The sequence below is a fragment of the Rhyacophila brunnea genome, unplaced genomic scaffold (genome assembly GCF_057557595.1).
Source record: "Rhyacophila brunnea isolate RB1 unplaced genomic scaffold, BYU_Rbru_1.0 scaffold_24, whole genome shotgun sequence".
Lineage (NCBI taxonomy): Eukaryota > Metazoa > Arthropoda > Insecta > Trichoptera > Rhyacophilidae > Rhyacophila > Rhyacophila brunnea.
This window is the reverse complement of record NW_028232904.1, coordinates 5,481,678-5,502,611: the sequence shown is the minus strand read 5'-3', so window position 1 is coordinate 5,502,611 and position 20,934 is coordinate 5,481,678. Positions and strand designations below refer to the sequence as shown.

At 35.5% G+C, this 20,934-nt stretch overlaps 2 protein-coding genes across 3 annotated transcripts; one reads left to right on the top strand and one right to left on the bottom strand.

Moving 5' to 3' along the window:
* Positions 1–14,109: 14,109 nt before the first annotated feature.
* On the bottom strand, positions 14,110–18,199 carry LOC147068929 (small integral membrane protein 8). The gene is made up of 2 exons (XM_085951129.1): positions 18,054–18,199; positions 14,110–15,901 (listed from the first exon to the last, which is right to left on the bottom strand). The coding sequence occupies exons 1-2, from the start codon at positions 18,165–18,167 to the stop codon at positions 15,746–15,748; spliced, it is 270 nt and encodes an 89-aa protein (XP_085807255.1). The 5' UTR covers positions 18,168–18,199; the 3' UTR covers positions 14,110–15,745.
* Positions 18,200–18,477: 278 nt separating this feature from the next.
* Alg3 (Alg3, alpha-1,3- mannosyltransferase) lies at positions 18,478–20,475 on the top strand. 2 transcript variants are annotated; one of them, XM_085951166.1, is made up of 2 exons: positions 18,478–18,533; positions 18,733–20,475. In XM_085951166.1, exon 2 carries the CDS (start codon positions 18,738–18,740, stop codon positions 20,301–20,303), a length of 1,566 nt encoding a protein of 521 aa, XP_085807292.1. In that variant the 5' UTR covers positions 18,478–18,533; positions 18,733–18,737; the 3' UTR covers positions 20,304–20,475. The 2 variants fall into 2 exon arrangements, with proteins under 2 accessions (XP_085807292.1, XP_085807291.1); XM_085951165.1 differs by having other exon boundaries at positions 18,478–18,641.
* The last annotated feature ends 459 nt before the right edge of the window (positions 20,476–20,934 follow it).

The following is a 20,934-nucleotide window of genomic DNA, read 5'->3' as shown; positions in this document are numbered from 1 at the left end:
AGTTCCTTTCATATTTAGCGTCCATGACTCGCACCCGTATGCAACGACTGTGCGTATGACGGTTTTATACAGTCGGATTTTTGTTTTTCTGTGGACATTTCTGGATTTGAATATGGGCACAATGAGAAGTACGATTTATTTGCAGCGGTTATTCGGTCTTTTATTTCTTCCAGTTCCTCGTTCTCTTTTGTAATATTAGAACCCAGGTATGTGAACCGGTTGACAACCTCAAATTAATGGTTTCCAAAACTGGAACTTTGGCCCAGCCTACTCTGATTTTGTCGGCTTTGTACCATGACTTTAGTTTTGTTTGCATATACCCTAACCTAACCTAAACTAACATATAATCCAGTATATAGGCTATTTTCAAAATTTGTTTTGCTGCTGGCTTTCTATAAAGTGTAAACCGACGAGAACCGTATTTTATTTAGACATGAAATATTATGTCAGTACTGTACGACCCAAAAATGTTGGACGGTCTTTAATATACGGCCATATATTTCCGATACAACATTTCACGGTGAAGTGTAATACGGTGAAGTGCATACGTACAAGTTTCCGGATGCGAAAATACATATACCTTGTACATGTGCATTGGTTAATAATATATTGACCAATAGAAATTATAGTTTTTCTGAATTTTTTTTTTTTTATCAAATTTACTTTATTTAGGTATATCATACATATTTTAAAATGTCATGGTTCAGTTCTAAAAGCCAAAAAAAAAGCTTATAAAGGGTTAAGACTATACCTCAGCTGAGGCATGGTCTAAAAAGATCGTGACTAGGCGATGCGCGGATTGCGGGTCGCGGGTGCAAATGACGCAAGCCGAACGAAATATAATTTGTCATAAAAGTTCAACATGCGTCCTTTTCATGTTATATTTATTATTATATTCGTAATAATAATAGTATATTCATTGACATGTTTTCTTTTTTAAGTACATACGTAAAGTTTTTTAGTCATCTTTACACGATTTAAGAATATTTTCATCCGACACCATGACGAAACGAATCGACGTGCAGACACCACGACTATCTACGTAATTTCGTTTCACATACAATTGAAAATTATTTGTCGTTTCACTTATGTACGCTCTTAAGGCCGTGCCATGTAATTTAACGGTGACCAAATGTTAAAATAAATAAATAATTTAATGTTACGGACCTAATGTGTAACCTAATTATTTTATTGTTTTAATTTCACCACGAGTTTAGTTTTCCGGTCGTAAAATATAATATTGTATTACTTAATAAAATGATAGTTATTTGTTTTTACGTATTTTTCTTATGTAGGTATCCATAACAATGCATTTAATTATTGTTAATTTGACATCTCCTTCCTTGCGGAGCGACAAATTAAATCAAATTCATTCTTGAATCACATATAGCAGTGCTTCTAAAACTAGGTTTAGGCAGTTTGATAAAAACGACATATATTTTCAATAGTATCTATACTTTTTTGGAGACCTCTCTGCCTGTATGCGAAATGTGCATAACAAAATTTTCCTCACAACATAATACTAAAGATAGTAATTGTATTGTCTGGCTATATGAAGCCGTTTTTATGTGCAGAGATCTTCACGTCCGCAATAACATGCCGCATATGCATATTGGCAATTATTAATATTCCTAGATTTATAACACAAAAACCGATAGTCAATTTAATAAGCATTTCATGTACGACTAGCTTAAATTATCCCAATTAGGTAGGAGGCTCGTAGCTTAATTGGTTAAAGCATATTGGCGCGATATAAGTAGATACCTATACCGATTCAAATCCCATCCAGCATCGTATTTTCTACAAATGTGATTTTAATATGTATGTTTATGATAATATTACTTTCAAAATGTTTAATTATTTTAAAATATTACAGTTTACTTCATTACCAACCAAAAATGGTTTCATCATCATCGTCATCAGGGGCACGACAACCCGGTGTGGGTCTTGGCCTCCTCCAACAGCTTCATCCACTTGTCCATATCCAGTGTGGCCGCTTTCCAATTCGGTACCCCCAGAATACGGCAGTCACTGGCAGCTCCATCCAACCAGCGAATCTTTGGCCTGCCTCTTCTTCTACGCCCTATTGGATTGCTGGACATCACTATCTTTGCCGGTTTATTGTCATTCATACGGTGCACATGACCTAGCCATCGTCTCCCAATCTTAATTGATTGAACTGCGCTGCAATCTTCGTACGGCCCGTAGAGCTCAGCATAAACACAACATAGTTAAACATATTTTCTACTGAATGAACTAAAAATAATTACCACTAACTTTATATTTCAATACAAAAACAATAAATTTCAGCAACACGTGCACGCAGTTTTTAAATTAATGTAATCATTCAAATCAATATTTACCGGCGACGTTTCCAAAAAATATTTAATTTAGCCGTAGAAATTCTATTTTACTCTAACGCATATTGCGGATATAATATGAGCGTGCCGAATGCTTTCTCATTCGCACTTATGGTACGTTTTTGTTGAGACCTTGGTTATACCACCCATCTTGATTCTTGGTACGGTCACCAAATTTAAATACACGACAGTTAACCATCTTTAGGCTAACTAAAAAAATTACTAATAACTTCATATTTCACAGTAAAAAAAATATAATATTATATAGTTCAGTAGCAAAACAATTATTGAGTTCCTGATTTTTTCAATATTTACCGGTTTCACCTCTGGGTTTACGATTATTCATATGTCTTATATCTTACTCTAACGCACATTGCGGAGATTATAGGCGTATCGAATGCTTTCTCACTCCCACGTATAGTTAGTTTTTGTTCAGGCCTTTTTCTCAGCTGATTGGTTTCCAGAAATATAAATTAAATCTGCCACAAAGCTACGATAATAAAGAAAGCACAAAATGTAAAACGTATATTCTTAAGAAATTCGTAGTATATTTTAAATTTCTTACATGTTCCGAACCACCGATTATTCGGTTATCAGCCAAACGCACTACCTTTACGCGACGGTATGGTACTGAAATCGTGACGATTATACAGAATAATATTATAGTTTAGAATTGTTCCGTTGCCTAGGCAGCGAATTTATTATTGTTGACCATTTGCAATTCCTTACGTTAACAAACGATTAAACGTCATAGTGACAGTTGGTATTTTAAAATTAACAACAACGGGAAACCATTATATAATTTAGTAATTAATATAAGTTAAAGTGTAAAGAAATAAACCAACGGCGTTCCAATAAGCAGTCCTTTTTCTTGAGTGTGTAATTTAACAAGATAATTAAGAGCTAGTCAAAGAATCTCAAAGTCAAAGTCGAGAAAGTCAAAGAAAGGGCTGTGGATGCCAGAAGAGAACTTCAACCTGGCTTGCCTGTTCTTCAAGCCGACCGGATTCCGGCGTCCTGGAAGGCCGCTAAATACAATCTACAGAGTGTATACGGCGGAGCTACGGGATGCTGGTTTGACCTGGAACGAAGCAAGAAGACTGGCGAGCGACAGGGATTCTTGAAGGCGCCGCGTGGTGTCCATATGCTCCAGTTATGGGGCGGATATGGCCAAAGAAGAAAGAAAAAGTCAAAAAATCTAGTTTATCACAAGTTTTGTTTTCGTTTTGTTACGCCAAAGAAGTATGACTTCTAACGCACGTACATAAATACACACACACACCGATTTTTTTAGGCTTGGGAAACACTGGCGGAAAAAAATAAAATAATTTAAATTGGCACCTCCATAATACTAAGTTAACAACGCGTAAAAAGCGTATTTTTACATTGCTTGAAAATTAATCTCTTTTAATAATAAACTATTACGAAATTATCAAGGTCTTGTGCACATTATAATAATATATGATTAGAATAGACTGTTCAACTTAGTATTTCCTTTATAATAAATTATAATACTATGTAGGTAAATAGGTCCGAATATTAGAGTCATACACCTAGCTATTATGTGTTACAATTAATTGCATAATACAACGTGCCGCCCTTGGACCGTAGCACACTGAATGCAGCAGTGGCAGGGACGTATCATCGGGGCAGGCAAGTAATTCGTTGCTTAGGAACGGATTCCTAATGGACAACAAATTTTAAAAAAAGGCATGTAAACAGGGAACACAGATTTAATGGGGAATGGTTTACCCTTCTGGGTGTGGTATTACTGGCTAGAGATCTCGAGTGTGAAAAAATATGGGATAAACTTAAGCTCTGGATAGATCTAGATGGAGGAAGCCAAGACCCATGATCATGGCCCCCACATCCTGAAGCGGGCCCCGCAGACTAGGATCTATGACGGGCCTCCCTACCTATTGCTTAAGGTTAAGGGTAGTGTCATTTTTTACAGCAGTGTTCCCCAAGTGGTTTTCGCGGAATCCCAGGGTTAAAGCGAAGGAATAACTTGAACAATCACCATCTCTGTAAATTCACTGAAGAATGATACTGATGACGAGTGCCAACTATAATGTATTAGTACCTAATTTGAATTGTTATTAATTATTATTCATGCTAATTTCAATTGATTTTAATAGTTTCTACGTGTGCGTGCGTTAAAATTACTTGCGACATGACATCCATAGATAATATTTTGAACAGAACTCAACCTGCAGACCATTGATAATAAACAACATTCTTATAGAAAATACATAGTGCCAACCGCTAAAAACAAAAAAAAAATGATTTTGACATGACAGTCGAAATGTGAGGCATGTAGAAGATGATAAAAACGTTCATTGAGTCATGCAGGTGTCGATGCAGTGCAGTTCTACGTGAGGTGACCTCATTGTTGTTCTGGTGATTTCGGCAGATTTTGCTAACTGACAATGTTTGTTTAAAGGTTCAAAATGTGCTACGGGATGGGAGCATCAGTCTGATAAATTTTAAACACCAGAAAAACGAAATTAAACACTTTTTTCCCGTAGCGGCAGCTTACTGTGGCGTAACGTGATAGTAGGCGACATGCACTTCAATTTGATTAGAACTTTCGGGTATTCCGTGTATTTTTAGGAATTATTTTTTAAAAAAATCCAGTTGATTTATTGAGTTGTCGGCACGCAGCATTTTATGAAGCACTGATCGCGATCTCCTGTTATGGTAGCCAAGTAACATGCGACCCTTCGCCATATTGGATAAATAGCGTTTAATAACATCAATATCAAATTACATCAAATTAGACCACACAGCCATAACTTTTAAATGCTAGTAATCCATTACGGAAAATAGAACCGCCGGCGACTTTTTTTACTATTCGAGAAAATATGTGTGTGTTTTTCTCATTTAACTGGTCGACCCACAACGTCGGGGCCCAGGCTAGAGCCCAGTCACCCCCTCCCCCCTTGTGACGTATCCGAAAATTTGTACGTAAACAGTTCACTGCAGGACACTTATTCGTGCGCCGCAGTACGTAAAACATGAGTTCGTGTAACATTTAATCAAATGACGAGTTCTTCGTTGAACATTTCATCGTGGAATACATTTGTACGTATGTTACAACATGTGGAAATGTCTTTACTAGGTTAAGTTAGGTTAGGTTAGGGTTAATCTAATTTTAACAGTACTATTTGCAAACTATCGCCGCATTTTGTAAGATACGTACAAATATATTCCACGGTGAAATGTTCAACGAAGAACTCGTCATTTGATAAAATGTTATACGAACACATGTTTCACGTACTGCGGCGCACGAATAAGTGTCCCACGATGAACTGCATACGTACAACTTACATGTAACCCCCTTGTGGGGGCCATGTCCATAATATAGGGTTGTAACTAACTCCAGGAAGAAAAAGACTATCATATTTTTATTGACACTAGGTAGGTATTTGATATTATTCTTAGTGCTCGCGATGGCCGAGCGGTAACATGTTGGCTCACAAAGTCATGGGTCTTGTGTTCAGATCCCACGTCTAGCAATTGTGCATGTTATTTTTCAATGTATGAACCCAGAGCATAGACGGTTAACATCCATTTATCGTAAAAACACAGATCTATTAAGAAACCTCTTCGTGCGGCGGCCCAGAGCATGATTGTAGAGCAAATCAATCAGGGAACTCAGAAATACTTGACTGGTCTGGAGTAACAGGAAACCGATCTCGAGTGTGTGAGAATATGGGATAAACTTAAACACGCGTAAAGAATATGCTTGTCTTTCGTTTTGACAATAATTACTGCTCTCGGTTTATGCGCTGACACTCATTCAATATTGGTGTTTTCAATTAACTATTTTTTTTTATTCAACGAATAATTCACAAGATTTAAGAATGTAACATTCTAATTATTGGACATACATCATTTTGAAAATTCTTCTGAGAAAATATATTATAACCAATAGAAACAATCTTTTTGAAAAAGGTAAGACACCCCGCAGGAATTTGGAAAGTGCTTAAGTGAATATTAAAAGCCAATAGTTAAAATTTGTCGCAATTAAGTATGACTCCTTTAGCATAGTGGACTGTGTACGTGGGCGCGATACCCGAGAGATACAGGTTCATTTCCTGCGGGGTGTCTTTTTTCAAAAACATTTTTTCTATTGGTTATAGGTAATATATTTTCTCAGAAGTGTTTTCAAAATTATGTATGTTCAATATTGGTGTATTTGAAGGTTGCAACACACACTATTCCACGTCTACAATGTGTGGTTCATTTTCGTAGGACACTCACACATTCAAAAACCCCCGCGTCAAAAGAATAGGAAATAGGGGAATAGGAAAGGGAATAGCCTATCGGAATTCTATCTATTGATCTGTTTCTGATTCTCGTGGGGGTAGGCAGGTCATGCGTTGCATAGGGACGGCGCATTATAAAAGGCGGGTAACGAAGGAACGAATAAAAATATCACAACTTTTGAGAGCAATGGCGGATTTTTCATGAAGCAAACGATGTTGTCGCGACATCTTAAAGTTAAATTATTAATGGGGACAGCATTCTAAGTCTGCTTAAGGGCAGCACTTTGCCTAGGGAAGTCAATGTAGGTATATATCAGTAACGAAGGATGGAGGTAGGCTGTTAAGATCCGCCATAAATAGTGGACATTAAACTTTGTTAGTTATACATATTATGTATTTATTTTTATTGAAGTAAGACTACAATTATTTACAGGTAGTGTTGGTTAGTTTTAAAAATCAATTAAACCCTACCTTAACCAAACCATAGTAGTTTTGGTATACTTTGGGCGATACGACAAAATTATGCACACTTTTTATTCATGCTTATTTATTTTGTTTTCCAATAATATTACATATTTCAACTATGTTGGTAATCATTTTTTTAAACCAAATTATAGGCATATGTAGATAAAAAAATATATCATTCGATCTTTATAATATCCAAAATTATGTAAGTATGATTTAATTGCAAAATTTTAGATATTTTATAGATAGGCGAGTATTTTTTGACTATTATCTATTATGGGTTGGGTTTTGCAAAATTGAATCATATTCAATGAAAACAAATACGTATCTACGAAAGACAAAGTTTAGTGTGCACTATTTATGGAGGGTCTTAACAGCCTACCTCCACCCTTCGCCACGGTCAAAAATAAATCTAGTACAATTTAAACGATTTAAGATATTTTATTGTTAATATTGTATACGTTCAATCTTGGAAATACATAAGTTTAATGGGGTAAATAATATTGTAATATAAATAATAATGTGAATTTAATATGAGAGTGCTGTTTATGATAGACATTGATAGTAAAGACTTAATGAATGGGTTAGCGAAATTTAAAATAGAAAAGCAAATCATGGTGTACTTATGGCCTTTCCGCTTCATAAATCTAATTAGTCAGCCAAATATGAAACTGCCGTAAAACGTATGAGATCATGGTGGAATTACTTTGTTAATAGTGGGAAGCATTGTTTTTTTTCCAATCTTTCTCATTTTTATTAATTTATGTGAACAAAATAAAATGAATCGGCAACTTACACATGGGTATAAATCAAATTTCATTCAGACTCAGCTTATTTCTAATGTAGTTATTTGTTATTAAAAGTATTTTTTCTGTTTTATTTACGTTTTTATTTTATTTTCCATAAAAATTGATAAAAAATCAATCCCGAAAGTTTCGGGATTATGTTTATCAATCCCGGGATTCATATGTATTGAAAATAGCCCGGGATTGAAATCCCTATTAGTGACCAATATAATTAGGTAGATATTAATAAATAATAAGTCGATATGACTGCATAATGATGTCGATTTCACAAAATTCTTGCCTATTTCTCAATGCAATAAATTGATCGAATTCCTCAAAATCGTCCAAACATGCAAGGACATGACATTGCATAAATAGCGGTAATAATAATTTACTTATTTAATTGGTAGGTATATTGGTGGTAATTGTACCTACCTACTTACCTACGTGCTTCAAAATCAACAATGAAGTCGTGTTGCATGAACCGTAACATACTTACAATTATTAACCTAATCTGCATTGAGCCAACAGCTAAGAGTGATTACCAGGGAACTCAGAAATAATGTGAACTGAAATACCCAACGGGTAAGGCGATAGCAGGTAACCGTCTCGAGTAAGGAGGAATCCGGGATAAACTTACACACGTGTCAAGAATACGTTTTACGTCGAATACTGAAAACTGCTCTCGGTTTATGCATTTACGCTCATGTAATGTTGGTGTATTACACACACTATTGCACGTGCATAATGCGTGCTCCATTTTCGTAGGACACTCACATATTCAAAAACCCTGCTTCAACGTGCGACGTATTGAATATAGCCTATCGGTATTCTATTTATTATCTATTCTGTGGTGATTACAGTGTTGCCATATTTTTGTCTCCGAATTATTATAGTACGCCATAGAACGCAGACAAAAAAATTATAGTATTTCGGTAAAAATATAGTAAGCGTCGTGGGTCCCAGGTTCGAATCCTGGGTATGGCAAGTACATACATAGGCATATTATTGTTTTTTAATTTGTGTATGAGTCAGCGTATGGAACTAATAGGTTGAGCAAGTGGCTGACATCCATTTCTCGTCTGTGGAGACCAATGACATTGTCACCTCCGAAAGGGGGGGGGGTGTAGGATGAAGCGCTGGACCCCCCCTGATGATGTCTTTTTTAGGCGGTAACAACATTAACATGGACGAAACATCTGGAAAAAAATGACACTCACTTTTTTGTCGGGTCTGCCGAATGGCATAATCTGTTCTAACGCCATTACAATAAAGGTGATATTGCTATAAATTCCCGATGCTTTTTGTCGGATCTGCCGAATGATATAATTCATATTTTACTATCAATATCGCTCGCTCAAATAAACATTGACACTAGAAACACTGTTCTAACGCCATTACAATAAAGGTGAGATTGCTATAAATTCCCGATGCGTGATATCGCATAATGGAAATTGCGTAATTTTGTCACATGACATCTACCTATACATGTGCGAATGTCGCTATGCGCGAATTTACTTGATAGCTACTGTACTGAGTGCGTTGTCCATTAATAATGTCATTGGTGGAGACCCATATGACCTTATTAGGATCGGACATGGTCGAGATTTTTTTTATAGCTCGTATGACAAAAATTCGTACCGGCAAAATATTGCGAATTACACATAAAGTGATTAACAAGAGCTTCTTATATAGCTCTCTCAAGCAACTTTACTCCTATATTTCATCTATTGTCAACTTTTTTCGAAATTTCAAAATTATAGTATTTTCAGATTTTTATATCGTACATAGTACGCGGACCAAAATTATAGTACAAATACTATAATTATAGTACGGCTGACGACACTGAGAGTGAATATTATGGGCAACATTGCCTAATGCAGTGGTCGGCAAACTCATTAGTCAACAGAGCCAAATATCAACAGTTCAACGATTGAGATTTCTTTTGAGAGCCAAATTTCCTAAAGTAGGTACCTGCCTGTAGGTACACTGTTTATTAAAATAATAAACTTTAGTTAATGATTTAAATCTTATTTAAACTATAGCTACACCGAATGAAACTTGATATCATAGTTAATAATGATTTTATTTATTGTTAAAAATTAAATTGTAAGTAAGGTATCCATAAAATTAAATCATGCCAATGACTGACAAACACTCAATATGAATTTTGGCCTTGCATCTCATTGGAAAGTTTGAGTAATGTAGATTTTTTAAATTTTAAGATTCCAGGTTCTCGTCAATAAGACGACTTCTCAATTTACTCTTGATTTCCTCTCAGAAATCTTTTTACTGACGACAAAATATGAAATATTAACATTGTTGGAAGATTGAATTCAGTAATTAAATACAGAACTTGTTTTTTCTTGACTCTTCTAAAGTTCCTCAACTGCTTTCTTCCTTGCATCACCGATAGGATATTTAGTGCTAAATGACGTGTATTTAGTTGTAAAGTGTCCCTCCAAATTTGACTTCTTGATATGCGCCAATTCCATGTTATTCGACAAATAATATAAGTCGGTAGGCCATTTAAGTATTGAATAAACGCGAAAGTCTCGGTCCAATCAACCTTAGATTTACGGTTTTCGTCATCCGATTTTCTTTGCTTCTTCTTTGTAGCCATGACAAATATTGCAGAGGGCATTTGTGGCAGAGCCGCACTCAAGGAGCCAAAGAGCCGCATGTGGCTCGCGAGCCATGGTTTGCCGACCACTGGCCTAATGCGTCAATTACATTGAGCTACTTTATGAGCTGTTTGTTGGCGAATTTAAAAGCTGGCGATTCAGCTACTGCGATTGTGATGATGACACACAAAACTTTCCGTTCGCTGAGAAGCAGTGGCGCACCCTGGATTTATTATTGGGGGGGGGGCAAGGAGGAGAATGTAAATTAAGGTTCAAATAGACTATATGACGATCGGGCACATATATGCTAAGAGCGTTTTAGTGTCTATGATCAAATCTATGCCATTCCGACATTTATACATACATATTGTATGACAGCTATGACATCGTATTTACACTCTGTGTCACAGGACGCCAACATAAGAAACGTGTTTTTCGACATATATATGACCGTTCGTCATAGAGTGTATTTGAAGCATTAGTCCTATAGGCTCTTTTTCTTCTTCACAGCCTAATTTCTCGATCTTTTGTCTATTGCACTCGGTGTACCTACACCATGGTCTCCACATCCTGAAACAGGCCCTCAGGCTAGGATATTTGGCCCTACCCCTGCCTACGTACCTACGTACCTACGGTACCTTGTAACATTAGTCAAAATTGAGTGAGAGGTACCTACACATAAGTTCTTCGAATAATTTTAATCGGGTACTCGAACTTTCTTTCTAAAAACTGACGGTTAATTCCTTTTTCATTTCTAGTCAATGTGTGTTCATTAACTGCTGATTTAAATTACTTATATATTTTTTTTATCATAATAAGCGAACGCGAAGTTATCCCATACCTTTATTATTCAAATCTCTATTCACCATCGTCAAAAGACATCGGCGTGTATGCATGTCTGACTCGGGCGAGTTGGTCTCGTCGATTGTGGTTGAGGTTAAACAGCTGGCGTCCGATTCGGAGACGGAAAACGGTTCTTTCGGCAATGGCAGTCTGCGAAAGGTTCTTCAAAAGACACCGTTTGTCTATCGCGCTGCGCCCTTCAATTATTGAATCATTCCGATGTAATGCACAGCTTAATCCAGCGGTATTCAAGTATGCCCTGTGTTATTTTATTTCCGACTGGCGATAGCCCGCGACATGACCCGCGTGAAATACGGAAATGAAAAGTAGATATCGTTCGAAACGTTTTTCAAATTGTGTTTTAGTTCAAATTAAGGGTACCTACTTACACAGTGAATTATTAGCGATTTTTAATACATGTACTTTAATAATGGAGCTGTCGAGTATCGACACATAATAATCAAAAAATATATTGCACAATTACATTTACGCTGGGCGACTTTACAGGCAGATTGTAAATTCGCCAACAAGCAGCTCGTAAAGTAGACCAATGTCATTGACGCATTAAGCCTCAATGACATTGAACTACTTCTGCCTGTAAAGTTGCCCAGTGTCATCATCGAATAAGCTAACAAGCAGATTGTAAACAATCTACCGAGAAAAGTTGAAAGCCGGTAAACTTTACACGCTACACGCCGGCGTATGGGCCTACTGCGTCTGTGCAGTAGAGCGTAGTAGTGATCTCCTGGTAAAAAAACGAACTACGTTCTGTCAAAATAGTCGCTAGCTTGTTGGCTTCTCAGCGAATGGAAAGTTTTGTGTGTCATCTCACAATCGCAGTATCTGAATCGTCCACTTTTAAATTCGCCAACAAACAGCTTGTAAAGTAGCTCAATGTCATTGACGCATAACGTTGCTTACTTACCGGTCACGGTTTCGAAATAACACGGTTTAAAAAAAAGTAGCGATTATCTTTTATTTACACTGATTTTTTGCTTCAACATGGTTTAAAAAAACTAAAAAGAATAAAAATACGTATGTATGTACATATTTATCAAAAAATTGCGTTGCAATAGACCGCACGCCACTGGTGCATACATATGTTGTCACAGGATGCCGCCTTTAAACATACGTACATACATGGCGCCACTAGTCAGTCACTTCGGGTTCGATACGAGAGACGCGCCGGTGCATCGGCGTTAGCGTTATTAAATATTTCCAGTGATGAGGGTGATTTTTCGCCAGCGAAAAATAGCAATAAACGGACACGTTTATTGTCAAGTAGCGAAACTGATTGAATATATTATTTCTCTATGCTAAATTTAATTTAAATCAAAAACTATTTATTTTTATGTACTAAGTAATAATAAATAAATTCGATTTAGTCTTTGGAACGTATCCCCCGTGCAAAAAGAGGATGGGGTATATCTACACATCTAGCTTGCAAAATGTGCACCTGAAAATCTCTGGCGTATGGCGTTAAAACTAACGTTTTACGGCATCGCAAAAAATTTCTCGTAAAAAAGTTAGAATATTACCTACAGCAGATTTGCTTAAAAATTAACACAATTGCGATTCTGTGCCCTACTGTGGTATTAACTAAGGCCCATTATGGTCAGACCGCGACACTAAAATGTAAATTCTCGATAGTAGTGCTAGTTATTGTTCATACTTCGAGTGCAATATGATAAACTGGGCGGCTCTCGTGGTGCAGTACGTAAGGCGCTGGCCTTCCATCCTGGTGCTCTGGGTTCGATTTCCAGTGAGGACACAATATATTAGTGATTTTCTCAAAGCCTGGGTGTTTTGTGATTGTTCAAAATTACGTACGAAATAGCAAGGACATCGACATTAATAATAATAAAAAAACAAAAAATGATAAACTATCTGTAGAAAATTATGATTGTTTCATATTGAAATGCAATAGATACTTACATGATAATACTTTAATTGATTTGAACGAAATATACAATCGAAAATCTTTAAACAGATTGTCATAATACACAGATTTTAGATTGCTTTTGAAAATATCTAGCAGTGGTGAGGGGTGGAGATAGGCTGTTAATATTCGACATTAATAGTGCACACTAAACTTTGTCAGTTATACTTATTTGTGTTCATTAAACTAAGAATACAATTTTCATATGGCGCTGGTTAGTTTTAAAATTCAATCAAACCCTGCCTAAACCAAACCATAATAGTTTAGGTATGCCATGAGAGATCCGACAAAAATAGTGCACACTTTTTCAGTCATACTTATTTGTTTTCATTCAATTAAAAGTCATATTTATTTGTTATTTATTTACAGATGGTGTTAGTTAGTTTTTTTTTTTTTCATTAACGGCCCACATGCCCAACGTAGGCCAAAATGGAGATTTTATGGTATTTTCAAAGCATTAGCCTGAACATTCCTTGAACGTTGTAGATAATCTATTTATATAATTTTGAAGCCCATTATCCTTTATATTTATTTTAAACATTTGATGACTGCATAAAGTATTTTTATTACATAAAATAGTGTTTTTTTAAACCTCTCGATCTAATGTTTTAGAATTAGTCATATTTCAGTACATCCATGTGCAGTGTTAAGATTTTTCAGCTTTATTAATTTATAAATGAATTTATAAAACCATTAGTAAAATTTATGATGACATTGTTATTTATAGTGAAATATTCACTATAAATAAAGACATCTAAAAAATAATTTTGACAAATTTGAAATTGGTGACACAAAAAAAAAACACTAAGTATATTATATTGTAATAGATACACATAATTTTTATTTTGAATTAACACAGTAATTAAAATTCCATAAAACAGTCAATAGATTCGCTCCGGCCTGGAGTTCCGGAACACCGACCTGTTGCACAATCCTACTTCACCTCTGATTAAAGATTTGGACAATTTGGATTTCTCATACTTTTGACAATAAAAGTAGAAGAATTATTTGTGTAGCATTTGATCGCTTGCTGCAATAACTAGCCCCTAGAAGCAGTGACGTCCCGTGTGGGCAGGCAGATTGAGTGTCGTTTGGGTACGGCAGTTACTCGAAGGGCGGCAAATCGAGGAAAATCATTTGGAATATATAGAAATAGCTACCTAAACTTAGTAATAACAAAAATATCTTTCCAATAAAAAATCAGCACGCTGGTTTTGTCGGGTTCGCGATATCTAGTTTACTTCCATTGCCCTTCGATCTATCTACTTGGTGACCAGAAGCAACACGTGCAGATTTGCGAATAAATAGTGTTATATTTTGTTGATAATGCAACCATACAACACATTTCTTAGATATTGAACTCATGAATGGATGATAAAAAGACTGAATAAAAAAATGAGGCGGCATTTTGGCGCTGCCTAGGGGCGGCATTTTATCTAGGGACATCACTGCCTAGAAGTTAAGCACATTTCAATATATTCCAGGAGTGCCTGAGAAGCAACCACCCAAGGCTTTGATGTTTACGATGATGATGTAACTAGGAATCCTCCACATTAATAGCGAACACCATTCTATCAAGGTCTTGAGAAGTTCTGGTTAGGTAGGTTGGGTACCCCTGATTTAACTGAATGTAATCAATGTTTAGTGAGATGTTGCTGGGAGGGGACGATATAAAATATGGACCTAAGAGGTAAGGTGACTTCAGTAGCGAAGGGTGGAGGTAGGCGGCTGTCAAAATCCGCCATAAATAGTGCAAATTAAACTTTGTTAGTCATACGTATTTGTTTTTATTGAACTTAGACTACAGTTTACAGATGGTGTTAGTTAGTTTTTAAAAATCAATTAAACCCTACCTAAACCAAACCATAATAGTTTTGGTATACTTTGGGCGATACGACAAAATTGTGCACACTTTTTCATCCAGACTTATTTGTTTTCATTGGTTTAAGAATACATACTACACATATTATTGGTTATTTTTTTTAAATTCATTAAGCCCTGTCTAAACCAAACTATAATAGATATAAAATATTATTCTATCTATAAAATAACAAAAATTATGTATGGTTTAATTGTATAATTTTAGATATTTTATAGATAGACGAGTATTTTTCGACTCTTATTAATTATTATGGCTTGGTTTCGCAGGGTTTAATTGAACTTTAAAAATTAACCAACACCGTGTGTACATTGTGCTCTTATTTTAATGAAAACAAATACATGACGTGACTGACAAAGTTTAGTGTGCACTATTTTTATGGCGGATCTTAACAGCCTACCTCCACCCTTCACCACTGGATGACTTAACCATATCACCTCCCGGAACTAGAGATACATTCGTCCCTTATTTTACCATTATAATGATGAAGGAAGACTCGTCCATTTCATGAATGTTTCTTATCATTTTATCTATAGAATAAGTCTAAATAAATTATAACTACACAGGTGTTCACAAATGTCAATCCCACTTTGATTTCTTCTTTTCAAATAATTCTTTCCCGTCTTCCGTAATCGCGGAATAGTAACCCATCCCTTCGTATTTTGATCTCATATAAGCGATGTATCCTAGACAAAGTCCAAAGGCTGTGAGTCCTACTGTCATGATGGCAATATTCTGAAAAAGAACAAAAGATTTTTTTTTAATTTCGAACATAATTTGAATTTTTATATTTGAAATGTTTTAGTCTGAGACTGAAAATGGGTATTGTGAATCAGGCGATAAATTTACATGACTGAAAATACTATACACACTAAAAACACTATAAATCATTTTCCATATGGCGCTACAATGTGGAAACATGGACACTGAATGCAAGAAAGGGCGAAGAAGGCGACCCTAGTAGTAGTCATCCGGGGGCCCCAAGTTCAATTGAGCGTAGTTATGCACAAAGCAGCCGAGCCACACAAACCTCAAACAGAGATAGAAGCACTTTTATGTAAATTGTGTTTCTTTAAATCAGCAAAGCCTCTGTATATTGTGTATACTTTTTGAATGATAGATATTATATATATATATGATTTTGTATAACTTTTGAAGAGATATAATCTATGAAATTTTAGTGTTTTAGCAGTCCAGGTGTTTTGAGTAAACTGATTTTTTTTAGAATGTGCATTCTGCAGAATGCAGCCATCTCTTATTTTTGTAAGAAAAGTCTTTATTTTTGATTATTTTCTTTAAAAATAGCCTTCTAAGTTACTAAATTATTATGGGAATTTCAAAATTCTGAAAATAATTCGAAAAACTTGTAAATTATACATCAATATTTAGCTGCCTGGCACAATTTTTTATATGAAAAATCTGTATATTATATTATATATAATAAAATTAAAAACATATAATGTAATTGAGAAAATAATGTTTATTAATTGAATGTAGAAAAAAACACCTTACAGTCACGATTTTAAAAATTTACGTAAGTACATAATATTAGCATTTGGCTGCTTTTTGCAGAATGAATATTGCATATTTTTAGAAAGCATTTATATGACATTTTTGTATGACAGCAGCTTGGTTGTTTTATGCAAATCGAAAATGTCATATTCTGCGATTTCAATTTCAATTAAAACGCATTTATATGAGATGTTTGTATGAAGGCAGCTTGGCTTATTTGTGCAGAACGTAAAACAAACGTGTGTGATTATGGAAATCACAATAACTCATTTTTTTCAAAATTGTGGCTTGGCTGCTTTGTGCATAACTACGCTCAATTATCGATGAGGTCACAATATATTTATATAAATTTCTCAAAACCTGGGTGTTTGTGATTGTTTCTCTCCTATTACTAGATACACTACTGTCATTGGGTCTCGTGGCGTTTGTATTGTTAAAAAGAATACACTACATGACGTGATAGAGGTCACTAAGCGGATGAAATGGCAATGGTCTGGACATGTCGATCGGCAAGTGGATCACTGGGCACTCAATGCCCACAGGGATGCCCTAAAACCCGGTGTAGACAAACTCATATAGCTCAGTGGATGTACGTGGCTCCCACTTCTATAATCTTTAGACATTTACGCAATCCTCTGTCGCAAGGTTTTTTTATAGATTGGCATTATGGGTTCGATGCATACTCGGATTATTTGGTCACATTGGTTGAAGGAGCATTGAAAATTTTATATATTTAATCGTAATATCTTTTTAAGCTGTCATTGTGTGTAATGGTTTTTTCTTCTCAATATTTCAGTCTCCTTGCAGAGGTCAGCTATATATTTTTACATTCAAGGTGGACTGCCCAAACAGATTATTAAAACATACCTTCACCCACGTGAGAAGAGGCGATTTGACAGCGGGTTGAAGCCAATACTTTGGTAAAATTATAAAGCCTTGTCTAAGCATCCAGCAACGTGATACCTACTGAATGTTTCAAACGCTACTGTCTTTCAGCCAAAACAAATAATATGGCTTCATGCGATGAATGTAATTTAAAATTCTACTTTTAAATGATATGTTATGATAATCTTAAATAGATAATAAAATGGGTAATATTACATTACTTCGTATGGTCATTTTGGTTACAGTGTTTTGAACCAAAAACCAAACCAAAACCTAATACAACCTACTGAAAAATCACCCAAAACCTGACTCAACCTACAGATTTTTGGGACTACTGTAGTCTGTGTTAGGTTTTGGTTTGGTTTTTTTGTCTCAAAAGACCTCGATCACAAAAACGATAATATGAAGTACCTATGTACTATAAAATTACCAAAACATGTTTGAGGTTATACTATTACTAAATCTTATCATTGACTTCGTAAATACTTACAGGTTTAGCATATAATTCAAAATTGACTGCTCTAAAAACATTTGTCGTTTTCATGGATCTTAATCCATCTCCAGGACTGGATTGTGGTTGACTAGGGGTAGGTTCCTTAGACATCGTAAATTTAGTAAATTAAAAATTTACCAATTGCTCCAACTGTCAAATAAAATATCAAAATCAGCTGTTCGCTTAGCTTTTAAAATATTTTATGGCTAAATGGCTACACTTAATAACGAAATATTAACCTTTTTAGCAAAATAATTTAATTATTTATAAATATTTACTAAAAAATAGATGATTACAGTTATCTCCAAACTAACATAATTTAAGAGGTGATTTCGTTAAAAAAATTGATAATACCAAACGGATTTTTTTAGGTAATCTTCTTTTTACAGTAGTTGTTTTTTAGGAGCGGCAACAAAATACTGTTTGTCAAAATCAAAAATAATATTCTGCCCGGCAAGAAATATTTGTAGACGACAGGTTAGTATAAAAATAGATTACGTGGATATATGTTTTTAGATCGTTGCTCTGTTATCTGGCGCACGCTTTAAATATTTCTAAGCGAATTTAATATAATCCAACATGCTCGTAAGTTAGATTCAGTGATAAACAATTCCAAACCTGCAGCCATTATACCATTGTTTGTGATTCAACAAAACATAATATGTTTAATTTACAGTTTCAATGAAAAAAGCCACTGAGGGATACCAGAGCGTCCGCAAGAGAAGTGTTAGAATGCCTATGGTCAAGATGAACTCCAAAAACAAGATGAAAATGGTGCAAAACTTCATCAAGAAGTATGGAAGTTGGGATTTCGTCAAGAGCTTGTTTTTGAGCCCAGAAAAACTGCCATTCGTCGCTATTCACGTGTTAATATGGGAATTACTTATTAATATATTTGTAATCGAGAGAATTCCCTACACCGAGATCGACTGGAAGGCATACATGCAAGAATGTGAAGGGTTTCTGAATGGTACTCTCGATTATTCTCTTCTCAAAGGTGACACCGGCCCTTTAGTGTATCCAGCTGGCTTTGTTTATATATATTCAGCGTTTTATTACCTGACAAGCTACGGAGAGAACATCAGAATAGGTCAATACATGTTCCTGGGGATCTATTTAATGCAGTTAATGCTTGTGTTAAGAATCTACAGTAAAACTGGTAAAGTCCCACCGTATGCAATAGTCATCAGTATATTAACATCGTATAGGATACATTCCATCTACGTGCTACGTCTTTTCAACGACCCCATAGCCGTGCTACTCCTGTATGTTTCATTAAACTTATTCTTAGATTCTCGTTTCACTTTAGGTAGCATATTCTACAGCTTGGCTGTGTCAGTTAAGATGAACATTTTATTATTTGCTCCACCATTATTATTGTTTTACATTACGAATATTGGTTTTGCCTCCACGGTTGTTCAGTTGCTTATATGCGGAGCAATTCAGTTAGTTTTAGGTGCACCGTTTTTAATTGTTAATCCACTGGCGTATTTGAAAGGTAGTTTTGATATCGGTCGAGTATTCGACCACCAATGGACTGTCAATTATAGATTTTTAGACATTGAATTCTTCGAAGACAAACGTTTCCATATTGGACTCTTAGTAATGCATGTTATCCTGCTTGCGTTATTTTTCCCGATTACAAAAAAATACTTTGAAAGTTTTATCAAATTAAAGTATGTCCAAGCTCAGATTCAACCGCAAATAGACGCCAAGAACCTTGAAAATAAAGCTAAAAAATTTAAACTAAAATCAAATCCGAAAAAGGATAACATAAAACACCGTAGACACGTTGAAAACAGTAGTAACGTCGATAAGAACGAAGAAGAAACGTTGACGTCTGAACAGAAAGAGTTTTTAAAATCGTTCGAAACCACAATGAAAAAATCTTCAGATAATAATCAAGTCGCCAAAAAGCCAGAGAAGATCGTGAAAGACGAAGAACCATTTTACAGCATCAAGTTCAATCATATCAACAGACTCTTTATTCTGCCGATGTTTTTGGCTAACTTTATTGGAATCGTCTGTGCCAGAAGTCTGCATTATCAATTCTATTCGTGGTATTTCCATACTCTGCCGTATCTCCTATGGTCTACGAGCTACTCCAATATAATAAAGTTCCTCATTCTCGCTTTGATCGAGTTCAGCTGGAACACTTATCCGAGTACTGTTTTCTCGAGCTCATTACTGCATGCTTGCCACATAGTATTGCTATGGGGCGTGTACAAGAATGTGCACTCTACATAAACAATCTGTGAAACACCAATAATAGTCTATGCGCACATCTCGGTCGAGTACTGTATCAGTAAGGTCATGCCATATATTGCTCGAGACTTCCACGGTTGTTGTAAAGTTATCGTTTTGGGTTCTCACCGTATTTTCTTCCCCCTTCTTTTTTCAACGTTTCGGGCTCCCCAAATAAGCCAATAAAAGTAAAAACAAATCGGTATACAAAATTCGACTTACCATGTCCATGCTTAACGCAACACCTAAAAGAATCCCTGTCGCTTGCCAGTCGTCTTTTATCTTCCCGGGTCATGCTAGCATCCCATAACTTCACCATATATAACCCTATAGATAGCAGTTAGTGGATTTCCAGGAAGCTCATTTGAGGCACCCATAGGTTGAGCCAGGTTCCTTCTTCACTTTTAATGTGATAAGAGATTGCATGGTTTACCTTCTTATCTGCTCGTTACTATTAAAGACATACCACACACTCAGTATCCGCTGCAAGCATCCGTTCTTGAAGCTTTATATATAGCCGCTTTTAATCTTCATAAGGTGACATAACTTGCTACCATAAAGCAGCACAGCCAGAATACAAGTCCAGAGTGCATCTGTGAGTCCTAAATATTCCGCATCGAGTTTAATGTTACTC

Bases quoted from the DNA above. Each gene is read 5' to 3' on its own strand.
- LOC147068929 (XM_085951129.1), bottom strand. From the start codon at position 18,167: ATGTCTAAGGAACCTACCCCTAGTCAACCACAATCCAGTCCTGGAGAT. The intron at 15,902-18,053 runs GTAAGTATTTAC...GTTCTTTTTCAG, and splicing joins TTGAATTATATGCTAAACCT to AATATTGCCATCATGACAGT.
- Alg3 (XM_085951166.1), top strand. From the start codon at position 18,738: ATGAAAAAAGCCACTGAGGGATACCAGAGCGTCCGCAAGAGAAGTGTT.